The sequence below is a fragment of the Molothrus ater genome, chromosome 1, assembly GCF_012460135.2.
Source record: "Molothrus ater isolate BHLD 08-10-18 breed brown headed cowbird chromosome 1, BPBGC_Mater_1.1, whole genome shotgun sequence".
NCBI classification, from domain to species: domain Eukaryota; kingdom Metazoa; phylum Chordata; class Aves; order Passeriformes; family Icteridae; genus Molothrus; species Molothrus ater.
Genome location: NC_050478.2, coordinates 64,728,358 through 64,746,961, shown reverse-complemented (window position 1 = coordinate 64,746,961; position 18,604 = coordinate 64,728,358). Strand labels below are relative to the sequence as shown.

The window sequence follows — 18,604 nt, the reverse complement described above, 5'->3', positions numbered from 1 at the left end:
GTGCGCGTGCGCGGCCGGGCCCTCGGCCCGGCGCCGCTTGTGTGACGCGCCCGCGCGGTCTGGTGACGCGCGCGCGGTCCGGGGCGGCCGCCGTGTGGTTGGTCGGCAGGGCAGGGGGGTGCGGCGGCGGCGGCTCGGGCCGCGGGCGGGCGGGCGGACAGCGCGCGGGGCGCCGCCGCCGGGCGGGAGAGCGCGAGCGAGGAGCGGCGGGCGGAGGGATCGCGGAGGGAACGCAGGGAAGGGAGAGACGCGCGAGAGGGAAAGACGCCCGAGCGCGCGCGCGCGCGGGTAGGGGCGGGGCGGAGGCCGCGGAGGAGCCCCCCCGCGCGCGCACCAGAGGCCGCGCGCGGCGCGTGGCGAGCGGGAGCGGCGCGGGGGGAGAGAGGCCCGGCCGGGCGCGTCCCCGCGGGGACGGTGACAGCGACAGCGCTGCTGGGCCGCGGCGGAGCACAGCGGCCGCACCAGGAGGAGGAGGACGAGGCCGCCGGCGGCGGCGGGCCGGATCGCATCATGGCCTCGGGCGGCGGCGGCGGCGGCGGCGGCGGCAAGATCCGGACCCGACGGCACCACTTGGGAGCCGCGAAGCCGCCCTACGCGAGGGGCAAGCAGCAGGTGAGGTCGTGGGTCAGCCCCGTGAAGCCCTTCCCCTCCTACCCCGCTTGTCCCCCGGCGCTCCCCTCAGCGGCGGCAGGAGGCGCCCCGGAGGCCCGACCTCTTCCCTCCGCCACCCTCCCCCCCTCCGCTCTCCACGCAGTCCCACGTGCGCGGCTTCGGGCTGGGGTTTCCCGGTGGAGCGGCCTGTGGGGAGGGACGAGGGAAGGGTTTCCCGCCGGGGCTATGGGGATTGTGGGATTTCCGGGCGCTCACCCCGCTCCGGCGCCGCCGGGCTGCGGGGGGATTTCGCCTCCTCTTTGTCTCCCGCCTGTCCCCCGCTAGGCAGGAGCAAAGGCGGGAGGAGGAGGAGAGGGCGGCTAGGAAGGGGTAGGTGCGCATTCCCTCTCCTCGCGGTTGGAGCGGGCTGGCTCCCGCTCCGTGGGATGCTTGTTTTGTCTCCGCGCTGCCCGGTTAAATCGTGATTAAATTGACCTTAACTGGGTTATCAAGTTAGAGTTACTCGTCAGATTTAGGTGCATAGCTTCCAATATTTGCTTTTCTGACGAATTCCAGGTTCCAAATGAGTCTCTGAGGGTGCTTGGTAGTTAGGCATCTTCCATTGTGGTTCTTTTTTTTTTCCTTTTTTTTTCCTTTTTTTTTTTTTTTTTTTTTTAGTAGGATGCTGCCTGCGGAACCCTTAGGTTTCTTCACCCCTTCCTTATGCCTAAACGTGCTGTGTGCAAATATGAGCAAAATTAATTCATGAGGCATTTGTTCTTCTTTGTATTGTAGAACAGAATAGATAGATAACATTTAAAAAACAGTTTTTAAATTGCAGTACATAGATCCTATGTCATTTAGAGTGGCTGCAGGGAGTAGAAGCAACGATCCTTCCCAACTCCTGTTTGTCAGAGAATTTCAAGATGCCTGGAGACAGTGCTCTGGAAATGCCTTTCACGTGTATTTATGAATCTGAAATTGACTGTAAAACCAAAGCGTTTACATTATTAAATCGGTAATATAAGTCAGAACATTAAATACTGTATGTAAAATTGAGGATGTGTTATGCATAAATTGTTGCTCAATTAGTTTTTATTATTTGAGAAGTACTATACTTAATACTTTGTATAGCACACTGATCAGCAGTGTTGTCCTTGTAAAGCAGGCAGGGTGACGCTTCATCCAAAGAATCACTGCACTTCACTTGCAGAGCAAATGTTGAAAGCTCATACGTGAACAACAGAGTAATGTTGAAATTGCAATATCCTGCACGTGGTGATACTGTGTAGATAACCGATAAAACAGTTGAATTTAAAAGAATTAGGTTAGATGATTTTCTGATTATTCTATTGTCTCTTACCTCTGTGTGTTTTCTAGTAGGTTTATTTAAACAATGGGGCAAAGCAAACACGTGCTTGGGGGGATATCTGTGGGATTCTGCCCAGAGCATGGATGCTGCAAGTCAAATACATCAATCAAATTAACAAGTAATATATTGGGGAAGAAGTGGTAGTCAAACAGATAGGTGTCAGATACGTGCATTTATTGTAAGGAATGACTTTTTAACCCTATGTATCTTGCTAACCTGCATTACATAAAAAGATGAGCTCTGGGTAGATAGCTTACTTGAATTGGAATTAATTGATAAGTGTTCTTATTTTCAATATAACATCCACTCTGCAGAAAGTATTCTGTGGTTTGGTGTTGTCCCTCAGTAATGAGTTTGGGAAGACATGGAAGTGCTCAATGCAGTCTGGACATGATCTCCTGCTCCCCAAACTATTATCAATAAGGAAGCTCATAGAAATACTGTATTAAAACTGTTCTAAGTGCTTGGGGTCAAGACTGCAGTCCTGAAAATTCAGTCTCTTATCACCAAGTTCCAAAGGTTAGCACTGAATGCCATGTTGCTAATACCTTTAAAATTCTTAGGATATTTGGTTCTTTTCCACTTGTATGAAAGATGAGTAGCATGATGCCAGGCTTACAATAGTAAGCCTGTTGTGTGTTTTTCTGAAGTTGTTATGCTTTCTTGATGTTGTTATTTTGCCATAGTCTCCTAGGGAGCTTGGTCAGGTGGGAATTCTCCAGTCAGCCCAGCATGCTGCAGAGTCAGTCTTCCATTAAGTGCAGCAACAGCTTTAGAAGACATTTGGAAGAGGAGATGCTGCTGCTTTTCAAAGATGATTAGCTAAAGCATTTGTTCAAAATGTGGTAGACCCTGCTTCAGATTTTTTTTTTGCTTAGAGACATCAACCTACATCTTCCACTTTCTGGGCAAATATCCCAGTTGCCAAGCTGTGTGCTGTCTTTGAGTTCTTCTGACTGAAACTGTGTTATTCAGAACAAGAATGTGTGATTCGTTGAGCCAGGAAGAGGATGTATAAGATGTTACCTTCCAAGAGTGGAGACATACAGCCTCTGATCCATGGTTTCAGAAGTTGTTTTATATATTCTTGGAATAAACATGGAAAATGCAGAATTTCCTGCCCTTTTCTCCCCAGGTGCCTGATAGAGCCACATTTCATTACGTTGGTGTGTGTGTTTTTTTAACTGTAGAGTCTTTTTTTAAACCAGTCTCAAATAGGAGAGATGAACAGATGCTGCTTGGAGGATGTGACTTGCAGTTTGTATTTTCTCTTGGAAGATGGAGCTATGAGTAGATTTCCCCCACTAGTGAAGGAACTAAACCACAGTATTTTCTTTTCTGGGCTACCATGCTGCTTTATAAAAAGTGCACTGTCAGCAGCTGTATTATTAAACCAAGAAACAAAAAGTAGTAGCACCACGAGGTAAGGACAGTATCCACTCCCTTACCATGAAGATTTGAGGTGGGAGAGTCACATATCAGAATGAAAAGAGCCTTTTTGTATCTCTTTGGTGGGTGTTCTTGGAGTAGGATGGTGGAGTTCTTCCCATTGACTATGCTTTCCTTGGGGTAGAGTGTTGACAGCTCCACACTGAATGCATCGAGTTTAGGTTATGCTGTGCTCAGCACAGTGTTCACTTGTCCATCCCGTGCTGAAGTACCCTGCCTCCTCATGCACTTCTTAAGGAGCTTAGGCACTTGGGTTAAAATTACAGCTTCTCTGAGAACTAAGCTCATGCCAAGTGAGGGAGCTGTTGTGTCCGGCATCTCGGTTTCATCTTCCAGATGTGGCCCCAGTGTTTCTAAGTGCTAGTTTGTCCTGGTCATTTAGGTAGACCGATGATGGGAATTACTGATGCGGATGTGTTAAATGGGAGGGATGTTTGCATTGCTGGCTTATTAAACTGCTTCTAGAAGAGTATTTGTATGTTCCTATTGTTAATTTTATGTTTAATTTTGTGCTTTCGTGTGTGTGCTGGTTTAACTTGGAACAGTGCCATTCTCATCCAGGTAACAGATTTCAGAGATTTTAAGTGTGACTTAAAGGAGAAAATAATAAAATAACTTCTAGTGGTAATTTTTTTTTTGAGTATTAAGCATTCAGATGAAGGAGTCAGAGAACTTTGATTTTCCTGCACTTTTATTTAAACTCATACAGGCAGATTTAAGCATGAGAAAAAAACAGTTACCTGAAAAGTGTTTATAACCTTCCCATAAACTTCTATATTCACATTAAGCTTTAGGTTAGAGCTGTTTGATATGAGAGATAATGTCTGTACATTAAAACTTCTGCCAAGGAGCGATGTTCTCCCTTTTTCCTACATGTGTATGTGCCAGTGCATATTTATAATGTAGATGTCCAAATCCAAAGATGCTTTCCTTGACGAAACCAGCCTAAATCTGTGCATGTATTGTAGTTGGTCTTGTGCTGATGTAGTTAGGACATAACCTAACAAAGGGGACCAGAAGGCCACTGGAAGCCACTTTCATAGGCCTGGGTCATGAAAGCCCCTCTGGATTTGTGAGTTTCACCAAGTCACTTGAGACATCATAAAAGGTTCTTCCCAGAGGGACTAGGTACAGGACTGGGAACTGAAAACTGCATGCAGCAGTGTCTAAAGCATTGCATTGCTGCCTGCTGCTGTCTTGAAGGTAGGCCTTGCTTGGCAGTGACTGCAGGCCGTGGGCAGAAGGGATCTTACAAACCACCAGGTTTATTTTGTGAGGAAATTTTGAAACTTTGATGCTTAAGAGTTCTTAGAGTATCATATTGAGCAATGTAACCTAGGTTTCATAGGCCTTAAACAGGAAAAGGATAATTTAAAAAGAGTTTATTAAGAATGTCCATATGGACCTACACAAATACCATTTTATTAACTCCAGTCAACAGGATTGCACTTGAAGCACACTTAGTATGGTTGTATTTGTATGCAATTCTGCTTGATTTGGTTTAGTAGTAAGCTAGCACATTGAGCTAAAACAAATAGATTTGAAGAAATGTTTAATGTGTATTTAAAGATTTTTTTTAAAAGATGGGCTGATAGTCAACATCAGAAGTTTTGTCGTTGTCCCAGCAATATGATACTGTATTGGCAAAACAGGTACTTAAATTTGGCACTTGGCCTTCTACTGCTACTGTAAACAAAAATGTATCCTAATTGGGAAGAATTTATAACACTGAGATATTGACAGTTTTCTCTCATTTAGGCTAGCAGTACTATACACTTTACAAATTGTAGATGATGATTGCTATAGCATTTCATTAATATTCTAGGGTTTGTTTCAAAGTGTTGTTGTGACAGTCTTGGAGGCTGTGAAGTGTTGGGGACAAGCCGTATTAATGAGTGGTATCTTAGGAAAAGAAAAAAGCAGATGAAATAATTGAGTGTGTTAGCTGGGACACTGCAAATTGTCTTTGGTTGCTGGCAGCACATCACTTCCTCTGAGTTATTTATTCCTCCAGTCAGTAATTAGAACCAGTTCTTGCTCCCCTGCCATGGACAAACTGAGCTGCTGCTCAACAATGATTGATTCTAACAACTCGGCGGGACAGAGTTCAGAGTCTTTTGTGCGCCAAAAATGTTTGAGCAAAAGTATTGCAGGTTACTGCAGGTGGTGGGCTGCTGCCATAGCATTATGTACTGAATTCATAACACACTGGGATGACTGGCTCAGTGGTCATGGGGCAAACGGTGGATGTTGTTTACCTGGACTTTAGCAATGCCTGCAGCATGGTCTCCCATGTGATCCCTGATGTCCACTTGGTGAAATACGGACTTGTCAGGTGGACGGTAAAGTGATTGGAAAATTAGCAGGACCATTGACCTCAAAGGGTTGTGACCAGCAGTACAAAGATCCAGTGGCAGCCAATTGCTAATAGAGCTCTCAGAGGTTGATATTGAGGTTGTTCCATGTCTTTGTTAACAACCAAGGAATGCCATGGATCCTCAGCAGATAATACCAACCCTTGGGAACTTCAGCCGTGTTGCATAATGAAGAATGGGGCTGCCATTGAGGGAACTTGGCAGAAGTCGGCTGCCAAGAACCTTGTGAGTCTTAATAAAGGCAAATGTGAAGTCCTTCATCTGGGACAAAACAACCCCACCTACCTGCTGGACAGCAAGTTGAATGTGAGTCAGCAGCACACTCTTGAGGTAAAGAGGCCAGCTGCATACTGGGAGGTATTAGTAAGTGTGTGGGAAGGATGTTAAGGGAGTCGCTTTTTCCCCTGAATGCAGCACTTCTAGGACTGCATCTGGGCTGTTGTGTCTAGTTTTGTCCACTCCAGTTCAAAAAAAGACAAGGAAAACATACAGGAGTGAGTCTGGTTGGGAGACATCAAAATCATAATGGCTTGGAGAACTGGGTGTGTTCAGATTAAGAGCAGCAAATACCTAATAAGACTACAGAGAAAGCGTAGCAAGCTCTTCTAGGAGATTCATAGCAATACAAAGGGACAATGGACTCAAGATGCCAAAATGGAAATTCTGATTTCATAATAGGAAAAATCTTTTAACTGTGCGACTCGCCAGCATGTTGGAAGAACTGCCCAGAGATGTCTCAAAACCCAGGTGGACCTGCTGGTTTTGGCCATTGTCTGAGGAGGAGGTTGCAGTAGTAGGTGATCTCTGGGGTGCCATGCAGCCTCTGTGTGTGTGGTTCTGTCAGAGCTGCTGCAGCTGGACCACAGAGCACATGCAGGCATAGTTTCAGTGTAAATGTCACTGTTGCTCTAGGTTGGTAATCCTTTTGCTGGTCTATCCTCTAATTCTGTCTTTGGGGTTGTGCTGTCTCTTGAGGATAATGCCTCTGTCTCACTGTTGCAGTTTTTCCGGAGTAAATTGCGAGCTTGCCCTCAAAAAGAGAGTAACTAAAAGGCTTTGTTCTAGGGTTCCTATTTTGCTGACCGATTTTTAAAAATGTCTCCTGTCTTAGTGGCAGGTCATGTGATATACTTTTCCATTTTTTTTCTGCCATTAAATTGAAAAAATCTCGTGTTTTTTGCTTTTTAATATTCTGTGTAATCACTTTAGTATTTATTGTACTGCCCTTGGCTTGGTGCAACCCCAGTACCAATGCAAGCTGGGGCATGAGTAGATGGAGAGCAGCTCTGCCAAGGATTTGGGGTTGCTGATGCATGAGAGGCTGCCTATGAGTTGGCAATGTGTGCTTCCAGAAAGGCAAACATATCCTGGGCTGCATCCAAAGCAGTGTGGCCAGCAGGTTGAGGGAGAGGATTCTGTTCTTCCACTCCTCTCTGGTGAGGCCCCACCTGGAGTATTGCATCCAGCTCTGGGGTCCTCAGCCCAGGAAAGACATGGACCTGTTGGAGTGAGGACAGAGATGGGCGTCAAGAATTGTCAGGGGGCAGAAGAGCCTCTGCCATGAAGACAGGCTGGGAGAGTTAGTGCTCTTCAGCCTGGAGAAGAGAAGGTTCTGGGAAGACCTTATGAACACCTTTGAGAACCTAAAGAGGACTTAGACTCCTTTAACTGAAGGAGGAGGGTTGATTCACACTGGATGTAAGGAAGAATTTTTTAAGAAGAGAATGATGATAAATTGGAACAGGTTGCCTAGAGAGGTGTTTGAAGCTCCCTTCCTAGAAACATTCAAGGTCAGGTTAGATGGGGCTCTGAGCAACCTGATCTAGTTGAAGATGCGCCTGCTCATTGCAGGGAAGTTTGGACTAGATGACCTCTAAAGGTCCCTTCCAACCCAAAACATTCTATGAATCTATATGTGTTGCACTTAAGTGCAGGATTTTTGGATGGTTTTGGCTTGAGACTACTGTGGGTTTTTTCAACTGAAACATGAGTTCATCAACATCATTGCATTCCCATTTGCTGGGATGAAATGCTTGGGCTAACACAGATACACCAGCATGCATTGAGTCCTACACCTGTGAATAGCACATACACAATTTGCGAATACGTGAGGCAGTAGAAAACTTTGCTTCTCTTTGCTGAGACTATTTAATGTTTTCTTGATGGTTTTGCTCTTGGAAAAAGTTGTGTGAGAGTGTCTTGGGGAGCTGGCTGACTTTGCTTTTAGTTATGATTGTATTTTGAATCAAATGTTTTTGAAGTAGATATGTCACAAAACTCTTTCCCCTATTAGAGCTCAAGGCCTGGTGACTTCCAAGACTGAAGTAAACCAAGCAAAGAGCTAAACTGTTCAGTTGTCATTTTCTTTGAGACTGAATTACAGTGAGGCACTGAAATATTTATAGTAATGAGATATAAAATTGGTGAGACTGTAATACAGGTGCACTTGTAATTAAAATTATCCTAAGCAAAACAGATAAAAACAAGGTTTAAACTGATTTAAATCTAGCTGTGTTCAGGAATTGCTGTGGTGCAACCAGATGCGTATTAAATTTATCTATATCAGTGCATGTGTTCTAATGTCAGCCCTCAGTATTTGTTACTAAACTTACTTTACAGAGTTGTAGAATATATACATATTTTAGACAATTTTTTAGTGACCTTGAGTCACCAAAAAAATAATCTCTACATGCAATAGCAATTTTTTCATGTTGCTGGTAAAGGAAGTGTCTGAAGATACTGGTTATATGTTTAAAGTGAGGTGCTCTTGGTTCTGTCAGTTGCAGTGTGATGAAAAAATACAGCCAGAAAGATACTGCTGCCTCTCACAATGGAATATTACTGCCCTGCAGCAGAGTTGAGGCTACCTGGGCTTTCCAGTTTCAGAATATTACCTGAAAATGTCAAGGAATGTAACAATACCCCTCCCTGCTCCAGCTAAAGCAACTGTGTCCAAGGGTCATTTATTCCGTTTCTTTAAGCACCAATTCTTAATTCACCAAACGTTTTAGAATCTAGTCAGGAACTGTATGCACCAGGGTTAGATGTGTCCAATTTAAAGTAATTGCAGGTTATGCTGGTTAGATGAATTGTGAGGCATAACTTTTGTATGGTGCACATCTGTGGATGATACTTAAAAGGTAGGAAGGCTTTGAGTTTTGCTGAAGTACCAAATTATCACAGCAAATAACTAAATGCGATGATTTACTTACTTGATTTTAATTTACCTGTTAAAATTTGTGAATTAGATAACATACTGAGGGTGCAACCGGATTGGCTGTAGATTTTGCAGAATGACTGGTATGTGCTATTATCAGCTCAGTTTGTAGATCAACATGGACTGAAAAGATACTTCAGAGGGAGGATGTGAATATTTTGTGTTTTTTTACTAATACTGGTTTATCTTGAAAGATTTAATTCCAGTCTTCTGTTTTGATGACTGTGTTCTCCAAAAAGTCAGGAGTGAGATTTTGTAGCTTAGTTTTGTGAAATATGCTTCAAACCTTCAAGCCTTATCCTCAGTAGGAAGCACTGGACATAGGGATGGACACTGGCAAGCTCAGATGGCATTTAACTGCTGCTTCAGGAGTTGTTGCAGAATTTGGGCTGCCCGTTTTTGGGTTTAAATACATAGTGTGTCCTCACCACTATGTGCCATAGTGTGATGGTACCATGTTTTGTTTGTGAGTGCTTTCAGGCAAAATAACGTTGAATGTTTAGTTCTTTGCTGGGAGCCTTGTGCATTGTGGCAGGTAGCAAATTTGTAATGTGGGGTATGATGCATTGATAGCCTTTGTATGTATGCATGAACTCCTTGGCTATAAATGCAGGAAAGAGGAAGACTTTGCCATTACCAGTTATGTTTGGTGATGTTGAAATACATAATGAATTGCATCTTAATGTGTATAGAGTGCCTATAAATAAGATAAACAATTTTATGTGCAAATAATGTATTTAAATCGTAAATATAAAATGCATGTTATACTTTGCAAAATCTGATAACTTGTGTTAATGAACTTGTAAAGACCATCTGTTGCCATGGGAAATGTACTTCTGATCATTCTAGTTTTAAACATGTTCCTTGTGGTTATGTCAGAAATAAAAGTAATAAGTTTAGACTATATGGTTTCCTTAGAGGAAAGATATTCTGAGCAGCATTTCAATTAATATAATTCTAGATATTGCGTATGAAACTTACCTGGGGACACACTGTAGCAGCTGAGATGAGCAGTCCTCAATTAAAAAATACTAACTACTTGGAGTTCCTTCTTAAATTGGGAAAGAAAGAACTTTAAAACTGCTTTTAAAGTTGTAAGGGAAAATAGTGTGATGAATCTTCAATGTTTTGGTTTTGCTGCTGATAGATTTCCATTTCAAAGGGTAATACTGAATGTAATCTACAGCGCCCATTGCTGATTGCTGCTGCTGCTGAGAGTTAACTAGTGCCTGTGTAGTGCTTCTTAAAAGGAAGAAAGAAAGGTACCTTGTACTTTGTGGTGTGTTCTGTAATGTTGTCACTGTGTCAGCTGAAGTTGTGGACAAAACTTCAGGTAAAAACCATTCAGTGTCACAAGGATTTAACCTAGTGTGTTAGGCACTGATTTATCTCTCAGAGCGCATACTGGTGTTTTGCTCTCAGTTTTAAGTGATAATAATGTATACAGATGTGCATACAGTGCCAGAAAATACATTAATTTCCCTTGAACCTTTATTCTAAAGCTAACTAGACTAAGGAAAATAAGGCTCACCTAAGCAATAAGAAAGAAATACACATGCATCTGGTAATATAATCCTTTCTTCAAGACTTTCAGGAATAAAACTGAACTAGTCCACTTGCCTTAAATAAAATTGTTGTTTTTCAAATGTTACATAATTAATAACATTCCTGAAAAATATTGTTCATATTAAGTCATAAGTTTTATTGTCTTTTTTCTAAATGAAATATCAAACTCTGCTGTCCTACATCCAAATTGAAGCCACTCCCTGAATAGCAAAAGCAGAGTTAGTCTAATCCAGTCTAAGTCTGCTGCTACAAGAGACTATCATGTCATGTTTCCATTTCTATTCCTGCTGTTACATGAGCATCAATGCAGGCACATGGTAAGCTGTACCAGCAGCCTGATGCCCCCCTGAGGGGTAGTCCCTCACCATCATGGTCTATAGACAGATTTTTGGTTGGACCTATTTAATAGAGTCTTGCTACAGTTCATCATTTGGTTGCTTGTATGTGCTAGTGGCAGCACAAGGGAAGGGTGAGATGAAGAGGAGAACGGGACAGTGTCTTTAATGACAATATGGGCACAGGATGATTGAAAGAAAAGAGAAGTTTTATTTCATGTTCCTCTGGTTCTGACTGCCTGATCGTGCTTTCTCTCAGGCCAGTTCTGGTGCACTGAGCCAGTTTAACTCATTGGCCCAGCAGAGAAACATGTACTTTTTGCCAGATTAATGAATTCAGCTAGTATGGAGAGTAGCCTGTTATGTGCCAGAGCTGGCATGAGCTAACTGTGGGGGGGTGGAGGGAAAGAAAATTCCTTTTTGGTGTTTGGAATTGGTTAGATTGATCTGCTCTGTCTCAGTGAACTTCACTGATAACTTTCTTTTTGAGGACTTACTGATTCATATGTTCTGATAGCTTTAACTTTGAAATTGGAAGCAAGGAAGTCTCTGAGAGGCAAGAATTTGATGCTTTACAGAGGTGTGTGTACAGTGAAGTGGAAATCAGCTCATTTATCCAGTTGTGTATTTTGCATCTCTGACAAATTTCTCTAAGTGTATGACTGTTATATAATTTTTATACAATTTTTTCATACTTGAACCTTCTGGACTGAATAACTCAGTTACAAAATGGATGTTTTTGAGTAATGTGTCACTGCTGAGTGCTTCTGCCAGTACTTTCCTCACCCTATGCTATGTGAAAGACCCTTACAAGCTGGAACAACTGTCCTATTCTGTAAATATTTTTGGCCAAGAAATATATTTTTGGCCAGCTATTGCCTGCTTTTAAGTTTGGAATTCAAACTATGACCACAAACTACTTATTTTTCTTTCTTTCTTTATATAAATCCTTTGAAGAAATGGTCTTTTAAAGTAGTAAATTATGACACCTGTTTGGTAACTGATACTTCTGTCTGCATCTTTTGCTTAGTGTTGCAGCCAGCATGGGTTTATGAAGACAGATCCTGCTTGACCAATCTGATCTCCTGTGGTAGAGTTACCCACTTGGTGGATGTTGGATGTTATCTACCTAGAATTTATTGTAAAGCCTTTGACACCATTTCCCATGGCATTTTCCTGGCTTCCCATGATGTGAATGGGTGTGATCTTTGCTGAATAAAAAACTGTGTGGATGGCCAGGCCCAGAGTGTGGTAGTGAATGGGATTGCATCCAGCTGGTGACCAGGCACAAATGGTGTTTGCCAGGGCTCAATATTGGGGCCAGTCCTTTTTAACATCTTCATCACTGACCTGGACAAGGGGGATTGATTGCACCCCAAGCCAGTTTGCAAGATGACACCAAGCTGGGCAGGAGTGTTGATCAGCTGGAGGACAGGAAAGTTCTAGACAGGGTCTGGGAAGGCTTGGTAGGTGGGCTGAGGCCAGTTGTATGAGGTTCAGTAAGATGAAGTGCCAAGTCCTGAATTTGGGTCACAGTAACCCCCTGCTGGCTGGGGTAAAGGTGGCTGGAAAGCTGCATGGCGGAAAAGGACGTGGTGGTGCTGGTCAGCAGTGTCTGAAGAGCAGCCAGCTGTGCACAGCTGGCCAGGAAGGCCAGTGGCATCCTGGTATCTATCAGCAATAATGTGGTCAGGAGGATCAGGGCAGTGATTATCCCCCTGTACTCAGCACTGGTGAGGCCACACCTGGAATCCTGTGTTCAGATTTGGGCCACTCTCTGTGAGGAGCACACTGAGGGGCTAGAACCTGTCCAGAGAAGGGCAGTTGGAGCTGGCACTTGAGGATGTGGTTGAATGGTGAACATGATGGTAGTGCTGAATTAACAGTTGGACTTGATGATCCTAAAGGTGTTTTCCAACCTTAATGATTCCATGACCTTATGAGAAGAGGGCTTTGGACCCTCCAAGGAAGGATTTGAGTCTCCAACACAGGAGTAGGTTTTTGGAGGTGAGTAGGAGGGTTTGAATGCTGCAGTTGGATTTTCTTGGATTTTGTGCCCTCAAATGATGCTTCAATACCTTGAACTGAGGCTCTGCTCCCTAGAAATGGGGTTTTGGAGGCACAGAGGAAGGCTCTGAGCCCATTAGATAAAGGCTGAATCCTAAATAGGAGGCTTTGGAAGCTAAGGTTTGGGCCTGGAGATGTGCCTTTGTACTTTATAAAGACTTTGAATTCTACAAGTGAGGCTTTGGGCCTTCAAATCAGACGTGGAGCCTTCAAAATAATGCTCTGGGCCATTCAGATGAGTCTTGGGACCTAAGGAGCAGGGCTTGAAACTCACTAATGAGTGTTTGTGCCCAAACAAGGAGGGTTTGGACTCTTGGGTCCCAGTTGGGCACAATGATCTAAGAAGTCTTTTCCAGCTTTAATAGTTCAGTGATTCCATGATGTCAAGCCAGTATGCCTTGGAGTAGCTGTTACTGTAGTTACTGTTGCTATGATGTTTGTATACATAGACTTAGATCTAGCAGAGCTGCAGACACTTGAGATGATGCACAGATATTGAAAAACTGTTGTAAATACCTATTCGTAAGACACTGGGTCTTTCTGGTGGATTTTCATTTTGTTCAGCTTTCCTGCTGATATTTTTTGGGGTGAGTGTATTTGAGGTGATAGCAGTTGATACTGACAGCAGCTCAAACCTCTGAAATCAGTCAGTTAAGGAGTAAAACATTTTCACTGAATAAAACACAGCAGTCACACAGTTGGGACTGCCCCTCTGAATCTTTTGCCCTTCCATGATACTAAGTTTGGTACCTGTGTGGCCTGTAGAAATGAGAAGTTATGAACATTAGACTGAGTGCCAGTGCCATGTCCTCTGCTCGCAACCTGAGACTGGGAACTAGAACAGTTTTTGTGCAGTAGCATGTTCAGAGTAGCTGTACTGAATGAAGGTGTTCTGGAAGAGGCTGGTTCATATTTGTGGCGTGAGAAGATCAGGATCTGAGCAGTTGGCTGGAGAATAAGCCTGCTAGAGTTGTCTCTTGCTGTGTCTTCTGTACTTCATATCTGAAGATCTGTTGGCATCAATGAGATGTGTACTATCCTTGTCAGCTTTCTAGAAGGATTAATGATTCCTCTCTGAGGAGATGGGATGAACAAAGTGCAGAGCTGGTGACACAGTAGTAGAGGGGGTGTGCTCTGCTGCTGACAGGGTTGGCTTGTTTGCATGTGCCGAGAGAGGGAAAGGGTGTTCAAATGCATGTGCTGAAGTTGAAGTATAAGAAAACTGCAAGTTAGGGTAAGATTAAAATGCCACCTTTAAAGACAGTAAGGCATGCCATTTTGCTGAATTGTTCTGGCAGGAATAAGCAGTATGCATGTTCAAATGTGTAGTTGGTCAGTGGTACCTTAACTGCCTGACTTGATCAGGAATCCAACTACAGAGCTTTATTGATTGGCTTTTAGCTCTGATGGGCAGATAAGAGATGATGGAAGGAATTCTGGTGGGTTTTCTTTTGGTGTGTCATCTGTGTGTATTTGAATAGGCATACCTGGGGAATGTGGAATACTTTTAGGGGGGAGGTGTTTTTTTTAATGGAATCTGTTTTTGATGATGGCTCATTTATAATGCCTGCATAGTTCTATCACAGTGCCTTTAACATATTTTACTGACAGAAAATGTAGGTGCCTTTACATGTATTTTGCTTTCTCTTGCTTTGTCACTAAGCCAGAATTATTCTGGAGTATAAAACTATGCTCCTTGTCTACCACTGTGCCTAAGCTGGATGGAGCAGGCCATTAGTACTTGGTGCAGTACTGCTGTGCTGAGTTCCAGCTCATGGGCAGGTTTGGGAAGTTACCCTGTGTTATCCAGCTTGGAATGCTGACTATGTGGAGAATGGCAAGGCTGCCATTTGCATGAAAGGGTCAAACCAGTCTGGTGTCAGATATGGATGGTAAAACATCATCTTAGTTGATTACTAGTCTGGCTACATTCTCCAGTTACTCATTAGGATTACTAATGGTTGGGTGTTTACTCTTCTGGATGCCTGTGGCTTCTTCCATTTTGAGTCTCAGGTAGTTTTCAGTCCTGGGAGGATTTCCTCAGCAAGAGAATCATACTGGCACCTGTTTTATGTCCAGTAATGTCTCACTCTTTAATGGAGAGATTCTCTAGCAATACTGAATATAGTAATGCCTGTCTTTTTGGAAAGAGCAATTGCCTTGGATGCAGTTTGTGTCCTGAGCATTTGCTTATTTTGGCAAATTTTGGCTCTGAGTTCCTGATATGCTTTTATTCGTAGCAGCAAAATACTCACTCCCCTAAAGGGGGACAGTGTGTCACAAGTAAAGGTGAAAATAAGGGGCTGGGAGCAGAGGTACAGGCTGCCTCTTTGCTGGTGCCAGGCACTGAACTGCTTTTGAAGCTCTGGTGTTGAGGCTTAGTATTTATGTAGAATAGCAGCAACACTCTAAGCATGGCATATTAGTGTGCATCTTAGTGTGGTAATTGTGATAGATGCATTTATTATGCTGTATTCTATCTACTTTAAGCTGTCCCAGGCTAGTTATTCTGTCTTTGTGCAAGTAAAAGATTAAATTACAGATCATTATGAAACATGTCAAATTGTAAATTAAGATGACTTTCTTTCTGTGAATAGACTTTTGTTTTCTACCTTGCTTTTCTCCTCTTTGCCAGCCCCCCTCCTAACTCCAGATTCAAGGCTGTCCTGTAAGTTGGTGTTTGTGTTACTGTGTATGAAATATGTGAATGACAGATATGGACTTTTTCTTTCATGTGTGCTGAATTTTTAAAGAAAGTTGAATACAACAGGGTTCTTGTTTCAGAGTTGTTAACTAGACTAACTACGACATGTTCAAAGAATATTCTCCGTTTTCTACGCATGAATAATAATTTTTAGAAATTTTTGTTGCCTAAACCCAGAAAAATAATGTAGTACCTTGATGCATGTGTTAGCAACTGGCAATGAAGTTCAACAAAAATCTTTTTTACGCTCTTGTTGCTTTTCAGTTTCCAAAGTATTGAAATTGTGGAGGTAGTTTTGGTGCTTTCTTAAGCTTGTGGAGGTTAGCAGCAGGTTCTGTGGCTGCTGTCAGTGTAAGAGGGGCAGCTCCATGCTGCAAGCACTCTGCTGCACAGGGTTGAGATTTGACAAGAAGGCATGTTGAAATTTTGAGGATATGATGGGGAACAAGCGACTGCCTAAACCAAAATGTTAAATAAATATTTCTTACTAGAATGTAAGCATTACAAATAATTGGTAAATGTCAAAATGGAAATGGCTTTTATGTATTCAGTAACTGCCAAATATTAAGGTTTGTAGATACAAAATGAAAATTGGTCAAATGGAATCTGATCAACAGTCCTGTAGTGAGGAGTCTGCTGTTCAGCTGTAGCTGTTTCTTTGGAGATTCTTTCAGGATCCCTTCACTATTCAGAGCAGAATAGTGGGGTTTTGGTGAGCATTGTTCCTGCAGTTCAGCATTAGAAAAAGAAATATTTAAGTTCACTGATTTTAGTAGCTATTACTGCTTATCATTATTGCTGTAGATAATTGCTGAGCTTCTGGGTTTGATGGTTTTTCAAGTGAAGGCGTCCTCAAAACATGTGTACATCAGGAGTTATTTAGAAATTTAATTTCTTTATGACTTGTGACTCGACAAGCCTTTGGTGAACTTCAGCTGTAGTTTCAGAATGTGGAAGTTTTGCCAAGGTGACTGGGAAGTGCAGAAACTGATGGGTTAGTAGTAAATCAGTGTTAAGTGCATTTTTGTCATGCACGTTCCAGAAGTATAGGAATTCTTTATGAAGGATCCACCACCTTCTTATCTTACTCATCTGAATATTGCTATCTAATGTCTGTCTTTGAGGTCTGTGCAAGGTTGCATCCCAGATCATGCTGCTGACTGTGCTCATATATTTTTCTTTCAAGCTGGGGCTCCTTAGCAGAGTGACCGAATCAGTGAAAAACATTGTACCAGGATGGTTGCAGAAGTATTTCAATAAAAGGGAAGATAAATGTGTAGATATGAATGAATCTGCAAATGAGGAAGAGAATCCAGTAAACTATCACCATGATTATGCAAATGAAGATGCCATGGTAATTGATGGGAGAGTCACGCCTGAATCAGCAAGAATTAATTTAGAAGGTATGTGCAATATCATTTAGTATTCTGACCATCTGTATTTATTCACAGATTTTTGGTTTTGAATCTACATTTCTAGGGGAGGCTGGAAGGAGCGTTTGGACAGAAAAAAAGCAACAAAAAACCCTGCAACACCCAAACCAAAATGACCAACCTGCCGAAAACCCCAACTCAAAATAACCCCACGTATTGGAAAAACAAAGGAATAAACCTCAGTAACTCAGTTTTTAGAACTGCCTTAGCTTCAAAGTTTAAACATACTGGAAGTTCACTTAGAGCCCTTGAAAGTCATGAGTTAACTTCAGGTAGTCAAGTAGCCAAGTGTAAAATACTGCTAGCATTCATTTGCAAGTGTGTTGGGTTACATTTTCTTTTTAAAGGATCTGGGATGAAAGTTTATCTAATTGCTTAAGGTAGTAGAAACATTAATCTGTTTTGTTGTCCTCAAAACAAAAGACCAGATGCTAGAATGCCAGAGGAGAAGTCCTTCATGTGTCCTGATATTTTTTTCTTTTCTTTTGAGCTTCTTCAATCAATTTATTAAATTCCTTTGTTAGTTTAGTGGAGATCTGGGGAACTTCGTTTATGACACTATTATTTTTGAAATATTTTGTAACATTGTGTGGCATTGCTAGCTTGGGGTCTTTGGAAACTATTTGGATCCTTGGCGAAGAAGTTTACTACTCTTTTATCATGTTAAAATTTAGCTGTGCTTTATATCTATGCCTCTCACTATTTCTGTAGTACTCTATGAATTTGCATATGCTCTCATTTGAGTTTCTCTTAAATTAGCAGTTTTGGGAACTCAGTTTTTAATTAGGGGAGAAATGTTGTCTGAGCACAAGTATGGAACCATCTGTGTGGACAGTCAGCTGCTTGTTGTTGGCAGAATGAAAAGTAATGAGGAAATACCTTTCTCACCAATGTTATCTGATTGTAAATAAGGAGCTTTACAGCTCTCTGTGTAGCTGTAGCTTGAGCATAAGTTTGTATAAAGGAATAGAGAAGGTTTTCATGAATGAGTAACATGTGTTGGCTTTCCTGAAGAATTGTCTGAAAGGACCTTTCAGTGAGAACAGCTGCACAGCAAACTTTCTAGCTCCAAGAAATCAGGAGCAGATGGGACCCGCTAGAACCTTCAGAAGCTTCTGTTGCAGTTTGTGGACGTTGTAGTTAATTTTTCTAGCTATAGTTAATAATATTTTTTTTATTGTTACTGGTGTTTTTATTTTAGAAAGCCTGTTTCTTTGGCTCTGAGGTACCAATGTGCAAGAGCCTATGTTCCTTTGCTTGGCTGGCCTTTGGTCTGATAAAATTTCTTTCATCTCATACAAGACAGGCTTAAAAATCTACCAGTGCTTTGGAGAATTAATTACTAGCAGTGCAGTGCTTATGAAGATTGAAGTAGCTAGTTTAAGCTTCAGCAGAAATGTCAGGATGATAGTGTCTCAAAATTATGTTCATACCCAGAAATCGTGGGAGGGACTGTAGGCATATGGATATCAGGCAAGATGGTCATTAATTGCTA

At 42.4% G+C, this 18,604-nt stretch overlaps 1 protein-coding gene across 3 annotated transcripts in view; it reads left to right on the top strand.

Moving 5' to 3' along the window:
* The first annotated feature begins 205 nt into the window (after positions 1 to 205).
* Positions 206 to 18,604, top strand: part of NUP153 (nucleoporin 153) — a 44,304-nt gene continuing 25,905 nt past the window's right edge. For 2 of the 3 annotated variants that reach the window (XM_054517150.1, XM_036396956.2), the window contains exons 1-2: positions 207 to 612; positions 16,863 to 17,079. In XM_054517150.1, coding sequence (XP_054373125.1) covers positions 511 to 612; positions 16,863 to 17,079 — 319 coding nt within the window. In that variant the 5' untranslated portion in view covers positions 207 to 510. Of the gene's footprint in view, positions 613 to 16,862; positions 17,080 to 18,604 lie in introns of all 3 variants that reach the window. The other variant, XM_036396964.2, reaches the window with a different exon arrangement.